The 13,456-nt window shown below is 34.4% G+C and overlaps 1 protein-coding gene across 2 annotated transcripts in view; it reads right to left on the minus strand.

Moving 5' to 3' along the window:
- The window catches only part of Sox102F (transcription factor Sox102F), a 235,717-nt gene that overhangs the window by 48,763 nt on the left and 173,498 nt on the right, over nt 1-13,456 (minus strand). For both annotated transcript variants that reach the window (XM_090116834.1, XM_090116835.1), the window contains exon 3: nt 256-400. In XM_090116834.1, coding sequence (XP_089972960.1) covers nt 256-400 — 145 coding nt within the window. The remainder of the gene's footprint in view (nt 1-255; nt 401-13,456) is intronic.

Consider the following 13,456-nt stretch of genomic DNA (forward strand, 5'->3'; position numbering starts at 1 on the left):
TCGATCAATAATTACCAGACGATTAATAATTTTTAATTTTGACAATGAAACTATGATTATTCTTTACGATATACGCAAATCTATCGCAACTAATTTTTTAATGTAATTCTTACTGGGTTTGTAAATAACGATACGATAGGAACATATAGATAGCCCTATTTGAATGTTAAATGCAGCTGAATAGGTTGTAGTTAGCATATATCATTCACTCATTCACCAGCATAATATCCTGTAATCATAATCTCATTCACTCACCTTGGAATGCTCTTGCTGCGCCAGCAACTGTTCCCGAACCATCTGCAGCTGCAGGATCATCTCGGAGAGCTGTCTTTCCTTCTCCAACACGCTCTCTCCGGCGATAGCTTGCAATGCCGCCGCGTCAAGCACTCCGCGTCGGTCGCTGTGAACGAATGAACGAATAAGTAAAATTTGAATAAATTTACAGCAGGGAAGACTTGATGGTAGTCCACACAGGTCAGGTTGAGTTAGTGTGTATATTTTTATTATTTCAATCAAATTATCTACTATTTAAATGTATTTTATCACTACTGTGAACTCTTTAGTTGATGTAATTAAGATTTTCATTTTTGTTTCACTAAACTAGTCTTTGTTATAGGTGCCCATTTAGAGAAATCTAAAATCTTTTTAGAGATAAACATATTTTTACCATTTTTACTACCGTAAATTCAAACCCATTAATGATAATACTTCACACCGCTACATAACGTTATATAGATATAATATTTGAGTTATTCAACACAGTTCGGAAAACTAAAGTTGAATTATTCATATCTCAGTTTCCCAGGCTAGAGTAGCGTACATACATGTTGACAACTAACAAAGGTTGTTATTACACGAAACTTTACGCTACAGCGTTGCGGAAGTTCTCTTACTATGGGAACTCGAAGTCGATTCACTTCTGAAATATTTTAGTAAGGAGATGGAAGCGATACAGTTATAAGATGAGGTGAATCTATAAATGGGTATGAAGTTCTTGAGATTTTTATTGTTAAGTATGTGCTATCACTATATTTTTTTTCTATCTTCTTGTTGATTAATTGACTGTGTACTTTATTTTTGGTGATAATTTTATGTAATACTTTGAGGAGTAGTTGATAATAGTTTAAGTTTAAAAGGAGTTATTAATATGTACTATCAATATAAGTATGGAATGCTTATTTTAAAGCTTTCACATGTTAACCGATCACAATAGGACGCGACGGTACGGACGGTTCTCATTATGTTACACATTTATTTTAATAAAAGTTTTTCTCACAACCAACTCGAAACTAACTCGAACTCACTTCCATAGTAAGGGATGCACCGGCAACACAAACGAATGCATCGGAGGCCGGAACTGAATTATTAATGTTTCGTCCGGGTTTCGTTCAAGACGCCATGATACCACACGGATCATGTTTCTTTTAACGATCCTGGATAGTGCACTTTATAGTATGTAGGAGTTATGTTAATTTGGATGTGCTATCATAGTTGTGATAGTTGTAAAAATGTAAGATATAAAAGAAGACATGTATGTTATGTAGTGATACAAGGAATAGTTCTAGCATCTAGACCTATAGACTTTAGGTATGTAGAATGAGGCACCTACTTAGTTGTTACTAAATTGTAGTGGTCTTAAGTTACCTATACTAAAATATAGTTTTGGGTAGGTTAGTAGCATCATGCATCATCTTATTGTATATAAATCTCGTGTCACAATGTTTGTCCTCAATGGACTCCTAAACCACTTAACCGATTATAATAAAATTCGCACAACATGTGCATTGTGCAGTTCGATCCAACTTGAGAGATAGGATAGGTTTTATCCCGGAAATACCAGGGGAAAGGGAACTATGCGGGGTTTTCTCTGAAAACGCGGGCGAAGCCGCGGGCGGAAAGCTAGTAGTAATATAAGGTACTAGGTACCTAGTTGTTTATTTAATTATGTTTTTTTTCATCTACTCTATGTTTGCCCTTTTGATAGTTTTACGATTGATACGGTTTTATTTTAAATTACTTTGTTGTGGTAAACAGTTAAATTATAATATGTAATTGTAGACTATTATAATTGGATTGTCACACTTTTAATTGGATTGTTGATAATTATTGCTTCAATTAAGTTTTATTATTACCGAGAATTAATCGATTTTTTAATTGTTCAATGTTGACTTCTGAGTTTTGTGTATTGTATTTGTTTATGGTCAACGTCAGGTGATAAAAGTAAATATCGTAATACTGAAGTTAATTTTTAGAATAAACGTATGTAGATGAAGTTCCTTTAAATTAATCTTGTCTCGGATTAACTAACTGACAACAGCGTTTTTTTGTTAAATTTTAAACAGTAAATAGCACGTTTAAGCAAAATCAGACATCTATTTTACAAAAAAAAAAAATGAAAGCAAATATCCATCATACAAATTTCATACATAATTACATGCACGTAATTATTCTTGGAAAGACAATTTGCAAGAACAAAATCGTGTCCATACTCCATATAGAGTTGTTAAGTCTGCAACTTTCATATTGCGTTGTACCAAAAATGGTCCACTTTTGTACCAAAAACGGTCCACTTTTGACACCCATTTATCAAAGGGCTGATACATTTTGACAGAAAACACCTTAATTAGCGCTCATTATCATAGCTGTTCCGACCAGTCGTTTGTAATTATGTGAAAGTTGCTATTGTAATTTTGACCTGGAATTGTTTAACTTTTTGACTCTCATTGAGACTATATGAGTGTACGACACTCATTGATGGTTTAATTCAACGGAATCGTTTCATGAAAGGTTTTCATTTTTCAATGGATTAGGATTTGTAGTTTAATTTGTAATTTCTTTAATGTATACAGTAATTAAGTAAGTACCTAATGTTGGGTAACAGTTATATTAGGTATAGTGTTTTTATATTGTGTCGATTCAATATCAATTTCAAACTAAGTAGTGACTAGTGGTGTTACAAAATAGAAATGTTATATAAAAAGTTTTGGAAGTAAAACGATTGATGCCAAAGTTTGATGCCATCCTTTTAGGATGCAATAAATATTAAATTATGAAAAATACTAATAGATATTATGTTTTACTATTAGCATAATGTTTCTTTAATTTCAAATTTAACAAGTTTTAACAGTCTTATTGCGTTTTTTTATTGTTTCGCGAGATTATTCATTTTTTTAACTTTTAATATTTAACAATCTTTTGCGTTATCTCAAGAACTTATTATCACTCTATTACATATACAACCGCTACTCTAAAATTATACATAAGTCCACAGAGTAACCCAACCACAGAGCCTGTATTATTATTTATTATCCTGTTCATTCGCTAGTGATTTATTATCTGCAAATAAACTTTTTGTTCCAATCCTGTTTCACCGGTAGCGTTTATGCACGGCTGTATGTCTTCATTGTTGCATTTTGATGCATTTCTTATATCTTGACGTTTTTGAATTACTTTTAATTAATTATTAGTTTTATTGTGAAGTGTTTAGAGAAGAGAATTTAGTGTAACATTTTTTCGTTACGCGTGACATTTTTTCGTTACGCGTGACATTTTTCCGTTACGCGCCATCTTTTTCTTGGCTACCACGCGTGATTCGACGTATTTCTGTAAAGTTGCATATTATAGTAAATTATTTTTTGGAAAATAAGGTCATAAAGAAGTTTTACTTCTTACGTGTGTACTGTGTACACTAGTACACGCACATATTTTTTTTATTGATCATACGATGTGTTCATGAGAATTATTGTTATTGTAATTTCTATGAAACGTATTATTTATAGATTCTAGTAAGACTTAACTAGTCTTGTATTGGCGTGTTTAATGTCTTTATCAAGTTTATGATGATTTTTAGTTAAAATTTAAAAACATAACCTTTTTTAATTCATATTTTCCATTCACGAATGCATATTAGCCACAAATAACTCTCACGTGTCATACAATATAGTGCAAATTAATAAATTAATGTACATTTATAATTAAAACAATCAAACATAATTCCTCGCTGTCTCAATCAGATTGTTACGATTCAGAGAGCTGTCTCAATTCAAATTATGTTTCTATATTTGGTAAAACATACATGAAGATAATTTTACAATACTTACTGATATAAAAATTAAATATATTCTGTTTCCGATATACATAATATTTAATAGAGGTCAAAAGCTTTTATTTCAAAGATAGATACACTTATCTGTAATTTCTATGTAATAAACTGTCAATTATTGTTTTGTAATACATAGCTATGTACATGTTATTTTATCAAATCAAATTTACTTTTCAGTATCGAACATCGACGACTAAATTTAAAACGCATAGGTAAGTCAAAAACAAAAGAAATTTGCACGTAGGAACAACCCTCAAGGAATTTGAAGGGTTGACGACGGGGAGTGACGTCATTAAAATGGATACAACGTGACGCGATAGATTTTGATGTGATACATCGTGTTTGAAAAAATAATGATATTTTTTATATCTAAAAAAACATTGTAAGTATATTAAATGCAAACAAATCGAGTCTCGGTGTTCTTTAACTTGCTATTACCTATTTATTTATTTATTTTTATTTATTTACACTTTATTGTGCTGGCATACAAATTAATCCTTAAAATTAAAACTTAAAAACTAGTCCAGCACAGAAGGCGGCCTTATCACTTAAGAGTGATCTCTTCCAGGCAACCTACTGTGTGGAGTAATATTATGAAAGAGGAGGTAGGTAGGAAGTACAAAATATATATATAGCTATATATGTTCTATAATAAATACATACATATAAAATATTATATATATTACATATAATATAATATAATACACATTCAAATAATAAATATAATATAATAAATATAATATATATATACATAAACTCATACTGTAGTTTAGATAGAAAAATAAAGTAAAACACAAATAAATAAATTAATTAATCTTACTAATCCGAGTTAAATGCCAAGTTCAAGTAGTGGTTTCGGACTTGTTTGGCAAAGGTGGACAGCGTTTGAGCTTGTCGGATGCTAACTGGCAGGGAGTTCCATAATCTGGTAGCCCTTACGGAAAAAGAGCCACCGTAGAACTGTGTGTGGTGCGGAGGCATAGATAGCACTAACCTGTCCACCGATCGCAGAGAATAGTTATCACAGTGCAGGAATTGGAACTGGTCTTTTAGGTAAGAAGGAGTTTTGGGATTGAAGAGGATTCGATACAGGAGTTGCAGGTAATGAACATTCCGGCGAAGGCGGATCGGGGGCCACTTGAGCTTCTTACGAAAATGAGAAACGTGGTCATATTTACGGAGACCGTAAACAAACCTAATACAATAGTTCTGAAGTCGCTCAAGTTTATCCAATTGCTCAGATGTTAAGTCTAGAAAGCAAGCATCAGCGTAGTCAAGAATAGGAAGAAGAAGGGACTGTGCTAACATAATTTTGGTCGGTATGGGTAAAAAGTTACGGAGGCGTCGTAAGGAGTTAGATGCAGCGTATAATTTACGACTGATATGCTGGAGATGCTGCGACCAAGAAAGCGTTTGGTCCATAATTACACCTAAATTCTTTACTTGATTGCTGAAAGGAATACCCTCGCACCCAATTTTAACACTCGGCAGAATTCCCCAGTCAATCTCTGATATAAGATACTAACTTCCAACAACAATCACTTGGCTTTTGGAAGGATTAATCTTAAGTCCAAATTCATCGCACCATTTTACTATTGTTGCAAGTTCAGCGTTAATAGTGTTAATAGAATCGGGTAGATTACTAGGTGTAGAGTGAAGGTAGATCTGTACGTCGTCAGCAAACATATGGTAGAGAGAAGTTATACGAGAGGAGAGATTATTTATGAAAATGGCGAATAGGAGAGGTGATAAGACGCCACCCTGAGGTACACCAGCGGGGACAGCACACCAAGAAGAATGTTTACCATCCAACAAGATACGCTGCCGCCGATCACCCAGGTAATTTTGAAACCATTCGAGTACTGTAGGGGAGAAGTTAATTAGGCGTAACAAACCCAGTAAAATATCATGATTAACAGTGTTGAATGCGTTACTAAAGTCGAGAAGACACAATATGGTGAGTTGTTTATTGTCCATAGCTGAACGGATGTCATCTGTGACCTTAACGAGAGCAGTAGTCGTGCTATGACCAGGACGGAAACCGGATTGAAAAGGAGAAAGTATGCTATGAGTGTTTAAGTATGAACTTAATTGAGCATGGATGATGCGTTCGAGGACCTTGGAAAGGAAAGGTAAAATAGAGATAGGACGGAAATCGGAAAAACAGTTTGGATTAGATTTTTTAGGGAGAGGAATAACCTGAGCATTTTTCCAAGCATTTGGAAATTTGCCGGAGGTAAGTGAGAAATTAAGGATATGGGTAATGACAGGAGCAATAATATCAAGGATAGGAAGGATCATATTACGACTTACAAGGTCAGCACCGACTGCGTTCGAAGATATGGACAATATCGTCTTCTTAACTTCCGCTACAGTGCATCGTTTAAAATAGAACGGGGGAAAAACAGGAGCTGAAGTGGTAGAAAGAGAATTAAGTGTCTGTTGTATAGTAGAAACATTAAGGTTAGATGATGATGAAAAATGAGCGTTTAAAGCGTCAATATTAAAGTTATTAAGTGAACAAGCGTGAGATGATTTACCAACTCCTAAGGATTTTAGAAACTTCCATATTGAAGAGGGGTCGCCGTTCTCGACCGAGTTATGGATATGGCGTCTTTGTGCATCTCTACACAGTATGTTGCAACGATTACGGATGTTCCTATATTTTTCACGCACTTGATCCGTTTTTGCTGTCTTCATTTTAGCCTTTGCACGATTTTTCCTATTCATAAAAGATTTGATTTCAGGTGAGAGCCAGGGCGCAGGCGTATGTTTCTTTTTGACAAGTTTAAGGGGTGCATGTTTGTCATATAGCGCAGTGACTAAATGGTTAAAAGTACTTACTTTTAAGTCGATGGATTCTGCATTTATAACAGTCTCCCAGTCAGTGTCGTGTGCATCAGCCAAAAGGAACTCATTATCCATACCGGCAAAATTACGAAGCAGTACAGAGGAAGGTTTAAATTTGGGAGGACGGAGTTTATAGGATACGTAAATAAGATCGTGAAAGGAAAAAGCATCAGCAGAGCACTGACCGTGCTTGGATACGGAATTGGGAGAGGAAACAATTATAAGATCAAGAAGGGAAGGGGAACATCCGGGGAAGAAGTGGGTTGGGTTAAGAGGAAGTGTGTGAAGATTGTGAGAGTGAAGGAGAGACAGTAGTTTTCTACTTCGGTTATCACCTTTCCGTAAACACGTGTTGAAATCACCCATGAAGATAAGGTGGCTGTAAAGTGGGGACAATTCATCAAGAAGGATTTCTAAGGAGGAAAAATAGTTAATTGTTAGGGAAGGACTATAGAAGACTCCGAGAAGGATTTTTGAATTAGAAAGTAGGATTTCTATAAGGAGATGCTCGGTACCGTTATTGGATGAAGGTTGAGGGGAACAGCGTATAATATTATAGGAGATATGAGAACGAAGATAAATTGCCACACCACCCCCACCTTTACCAATGCGATCGTTACGGATAAGGTGAAAGCCAGGAAGGAGATAGTTTTGGGAAGGGAGTGTAGGTTTAAGCCATGACTCGGATACTAGGATAGCATGGATGTTTCTTGATACAAACGATGCAAGCATTTCTGGGAAGTGAGCCGGAATGCTCTGAGCATTAATATGGACAGCATTAAAGTTTTTATGTGAATCACTAAATAGAGAAGAAAGAGTAAGGTCGAGAGGAGGGGAAGAAGCACTATGAAAACTATTCTCATCACTATCTGTTGAATCTAAAGAGCACGAAAGACTATCTAAAAACTCGGTGTTTAGGTCTGACATAATTAAAACAATGTATAAATAAGAAGATAATAATATATAAAGATAAATAAATATCTAAAAACAAATATATATATATATATATATATATATATATATTTATCCCTCAAACAAACAGCCGTCCTCTGAAGACAAAAATGCATTTAAACTGGCGTCCACCTGCTTTTGGCGTCCGAATACTGGACGCCACTTTGATAGCCAGTTGCATTTACGTCCTATTGGTCCTGACAAACCGTAGGACAAATATCGATAGATGCCAAAATATCGCTTAAATGGCTGCAATAATATATTAAAAAGTTCCAGAAAAAATCTTAGCGCGGATGAGGCGCTGCTGTCGCGCGTATATTTACAGTCGTATACCTTGGAGATTTCCTGACTCCGACTCCGCGTATTTGGCGTCCACAACTGCGACGTTGCCAGCTCGTTCGCAACAATAGATCACAATCATAATATTTACCACTGACTGCAATTATAACAATATATTCGCCGTAGGAGGTGTACGCGTTGCGTATCATTAGGAGCCCGAGTTTATTTAAAAACTTTTAAAAAGTCAGTGAAAGTTTCAAAAAAAAATACGTGCAGTTACTGGATTTTTTTAAAAGAATACTTGAGGCGTGATCTACAATCGATATAGAAGCCAAAAATATAGTTTTTAGAATTTTTGTCTGTTTGTCTGTATGTACGTCCGGGATAAACTCATGCATGGATTTACTTGAAATTATGCATGAATATTACTAAGAGGTCGGGTCAGGCTATAGGCTACATATTATCAAGCTATCACCTACGGGGCAGAAGAGTTCGTTTGTTTGGTTGAACGCGCTAATCTCAGGAACTACTAGTACGATTTGATTGATTTGATTCTTTCAGTGTTGGATAGCTCATTTATTGAGGAAGTCTATAAGCTATATAATATCACGCTAAAGCTAATAGGAGTGGAGCAGTTATGAAAAATGTTACCAAATTGGAGGAAATTTAAGCGACGGTAGCGGAACAGTAGTGTAAAGTGTTTATCGTGGGTGAAATTCTTTATAAGCCATAAGATTTAAAGCGAAAAGACCACGATCGTAACTTTCAGTTAAAATAACAACATCCATACTATATTATTAATATTATAAATGCAAATGTAACTCTGTCTGTATGTCTGTTACTCAATCACGCCTAAACTACTGAACCAATTTTCATGAAATTTGGTATGGAGATATTTTGATACCCGAGAAAGGACATAGGCTTCTTTTTATCCCGGGAAAATGACGAAATCCCGTAAATCCCACGGGAACGGGAACTATGCGGGTTTTTCTTTGACTGCGCGGGCGAAGCCGCGGGCGGAAACCTAGTAGTAAATATGTTTATATTGAACGGACGTACAATAGCTTTATACGGACGGCCAATAGCTATATATACGGACGTCCAATTGCTATATACGAATGTTCAATTCAAATCTAGTAGGATATTCTCAAAATCTCTCTTCTTCTCTCTAAAAATATATCTTCCTACTAAATGCCAATAATTCCCATTGATCCCGGGAAAATCTGTGGGGACAAATGAGAATAATCCAATATGGTGCAAGTGATGCAACACGATTGGTAACAGTATTTCCATCATACAGTAGCTTGTAGCCAAACAGTACTGCCTTAAATAGTAAATTATCCCTCAATCGTAGTTCGAAGCGTGTCGAGGGGTTTCATCCTTTCATTGTGGATATCCCTAACATTCGAACTCGTCGCTTCGAGTCTTCTTTCATAATTAAAACAGCCAAACAATGGAATTCACTCCCTACCACTATTTTTCCTGAGCAATACAACCTGGACCTCTTCAAAGCTAGGGTGAATAGGCTTCTCCTAGGCAGACGTGTACCCAAGTAGACCACATCGTCGCTTTTACTCAGGTGGGATTGTGGTCAAACGATGGCCTATCGATTATAAAAAAAAAATGTGTGCGTGTACACACGTAAGAAGTGAAACTTCTTTATGACCTTATTTTTCAAAAAATAATTTACTATATGCAACTTTACAGAAATACGTCGAATCACGCGTGGTAGGCATAAGAAGATGGCGCGTAACGAAAAAATGTTACACTAAATTTTTTTCCCACCCCGATAAAGAAGTTTCACTTCAAAAAAATAGTGCCACATTTTTACAATTAAAGTAGCCAGGTTATTTAACGTCCGTATATAGCTATTAGGCGTCCGTATATAGATATTGGACGTCCGTATATAATATTTGACGTCCATATATAATATTGGTTCACAAATAAAGTTATTACCTACCTAATTGTCTTATAAAAAAATAGACTAGATAAACATGTACATAATTATATGCTTGTTATTTTAGCAACTACCTGCGATTTTTCATGTAAAATTTACAGACATGAGCTTAATTTTCTTTCTCTTATTATAAACTATTTGTGTACTAAACTTTATCAAAATCCATTGTTACTTAGTTGTGTAGATAGATAATAATAAATGATATAAAAATAATGTGCATCCGTATATGTATAGATCTTACGAAATTAGTATAAATGAAAAGACAAGCGTTAATAAAAGAAACCGAAATCTGGCAACGTCGCACTCACAAAATATGCCGTTCATGCTATGAGGACGCTAGATAGTCGATGCGATAGATAAATCACGATCAATATATCTAGGACGCCTATAATTTATGAGCATGGTTCGGGGTTCAAAAATGTTGCGGCACGAACGCAAGAAGAATATCGCGAAAAATTAAATTATTCGAAAATGACGTACCCCACGGAGCTGGCTATCGAAAAACTAAGCAATATTCATTAACACATGTTAAAAAAAGCAAGGGGAACTGGGGGACGTCGTAATGATGCACGACGTGCATGACGCCAAAAAGATTGTATGATGTATATATATATATATATATATATATATATATATATATATAGGTATGTATAGTTAATAAGTGTATTTAATATAATAAAAATAAATTTAATTTAATCGATACTTCATGACCGTACTCTCCGGACTAAATTACAATACAATTTTTAAGTAATTCAAGAATACTACGAAATAGAGATAAAAACAAAACAAAATTAAAAATAGAAACGCAAAATTAATAATACGAAAAAATATTATGCACATAACATCCCCAAACAGAATTACGTGAGAATTACAAATATAACAATTTTACTATGGCAATAATTTTGGCTGACGTAAACGTAGACATGACAGATGACAGCTCACACTTGACAGATAAAATTGAGTTTCAACAATATGTAGGCAGTAGGTAAACAAAATAGTTATGACGGTAATACGATAACAATTGAGTAAAATAAAAATATAAAATCTGAAGGTAACTGGAAATAAATAATAATACAGTTTTATGTTACATTTACATAGAAAAACATCGACCTACCTACTAATCAATCGAAACAAATGATGTCATAAAAAACTAAAATCATCAAAAATAATAAATTCTCTATACCTATATCTAATAACTACATTAATATCATTCTCAATCTAGTTTTAATCACAGTACACCCCAACGTTACGTAAAACTCGCTACGAAAATTTTCAACATTAACAAGATTCAAATTCTTCAAAGCATCCTGTACAAAGTTCGATACCTTTCAAAGTTCCCAATATCTTGGCGTCATGCCCATCTGACGAGTAATTGTGAAACATGTCTGAAAAAATTCATTCTTTTAATCTCAGATTTTTCCCCAATAATTTCACCTTTGAGGGGCCTGTGTTTGTAGGGCTTCTTTGATTTATTAATTACGTGGAATAGCATTAATTTGCTTTTGTCGATATTATAATTATGCCACAATAATGAGCTTTGTGAGTGATGTAATTGAATGGAATTGTGATTTGTGAGTGATCCGATTCATTATTTTTACACTCATTATTTCGCTTTGTCTCGTTGAGACTGATGGCTTAATGTAAATTGTTACAGCGTTTTAACCGCAATTAGTATTGTTGTGTTTCTTTTGTAAACGTTAGTGGTTTACACTTTTCATTTTTATGTTCAATGGTTTTAAAATGATCGTTACAATTCTGTTATTTGTCGAAGTATTTAACGGATTTAATAAGTTTGATATAACTTATGTCTAGTATATTTTATATGGAATTTAATCTTGGTGCATAAACAATTCAAGCACAAAACTATCTTATAAGTTTGTCCCTAAGCACAATGAAAACAATTAGACACGTCGTTCAAGACGGTTTCCATTATTCAGAGCCGTTGAAGTCTGAATAGCATATTTAAACGGGAGGTACATACATCATGATGCATAAAGAATGTAAGGGTTGCCGCACACCAACACAATTTGTTGCCAACAATAAAAAATCCCTTAACGCGAGACAACGTAGAGACGTTGGGGTTATTCATCTTGTTTGCCCCTCGCGACAGGTCGGTTAGCATTGTGTGGATAGGCCTTAAAATAATATAAAATATATAAGCTGTTCGATAGTATCACAATGTATGGAATATATTCAAAAGAGCAGTGTAGGTATAGAATATAAATGGACATCTGCCAGTTTTGTGTGATGTAGTAAAGTGCTGGCCATCTACATCTCTGTATATTTTATTAGTTTGCTATAAAATAACTTTACAAAAGTCGGCAATCGATAAGACAAATCAACGACCGTCGGTCTAGCAAATAATGTTTAAAACGTTTGGAACATGCGCTCGCCAATATAATATTAAAACGTAAATAAGTACAAATTAAATTCCACCACATAATACGTATACGTATAGCTGCATCAAGTCTGATATTTTAGTAAAAGAAAATTTGGTCTTATCCACACAAATCCATCGTCAACAATACACATTATTATTTTAAAGGTCGTCGCCGCCGTCCGTCATGCTATTGCGTTTTATTGAGCTGCCGTAAGGTGCCTTCTCAGCCTGATAGCATTTTAAATCAGGTTAAGGTCAGATGCTGGGGTAAAATTATCGATGTTTTCCTTTGAGCTATTGAACTTTTTTCTTAGTTAACGTTAGGATGTAGATTTTGTACACGTTTTGATTTTGAGTGTTGATGATTATTACTTTTGAATGTTTATTGTTTTTATAAGCATATTGAATAATTTTGTAACATAAATAATTTCATTTGTGTTTAAAAATCGAAAAAAAAAACATTGCACTATTCATACTCGAGTAAGCTAAACGGACGGAGCGAAAGACACCGCTTTGTAACACGTCATATTATCTTATTCTTAAATTTTCTTTTGTTATTTTAAAACTTAATGTTGCCACAAGTAAAAGAAGCCTTTGGCTGGCAACACTCGACCCCCACCTTAAAATAAGTGGCCGTTACCCAGAACTTATTACCAAACACATGTATTTATCTTCATTTTAATGGACACAAAGTTTCGGTCATCTAATAAAAGACGTTTTAGTGTAATCGCCTCATAAACGTACGTATTGCACCAATAAATAAAATGGGCCGGACTCAATACTGTTCAATAAAAATACATACCAAATGGAAAGGCGAGTGTTGTATGAATTCTTCATTTGAAATTGTATGGCCACGTTGGTATTATCATTTTTAGTGCTCGCCACATTGGTATATTCAGATAGAATTTTTGATGCACTGGCAACACAGCGCCGCTGC

This window comes from Colias eurytheme, chromosome 26 (assembly GCF_061535395.1).
Source record: "Colias eurytheme isolate Ceu_HAF_F1 chromosome 26, ilColEury1 Martin Lab GWU primary, whole genome shotgun sequence".
NCBI classification, from domain to species: domain Eukaryota; kingdom Metazoa; phylum Arthropoda; class Insecta; order Lepidoptera; family Pieridae; genus Colias; species Colias eurytheme.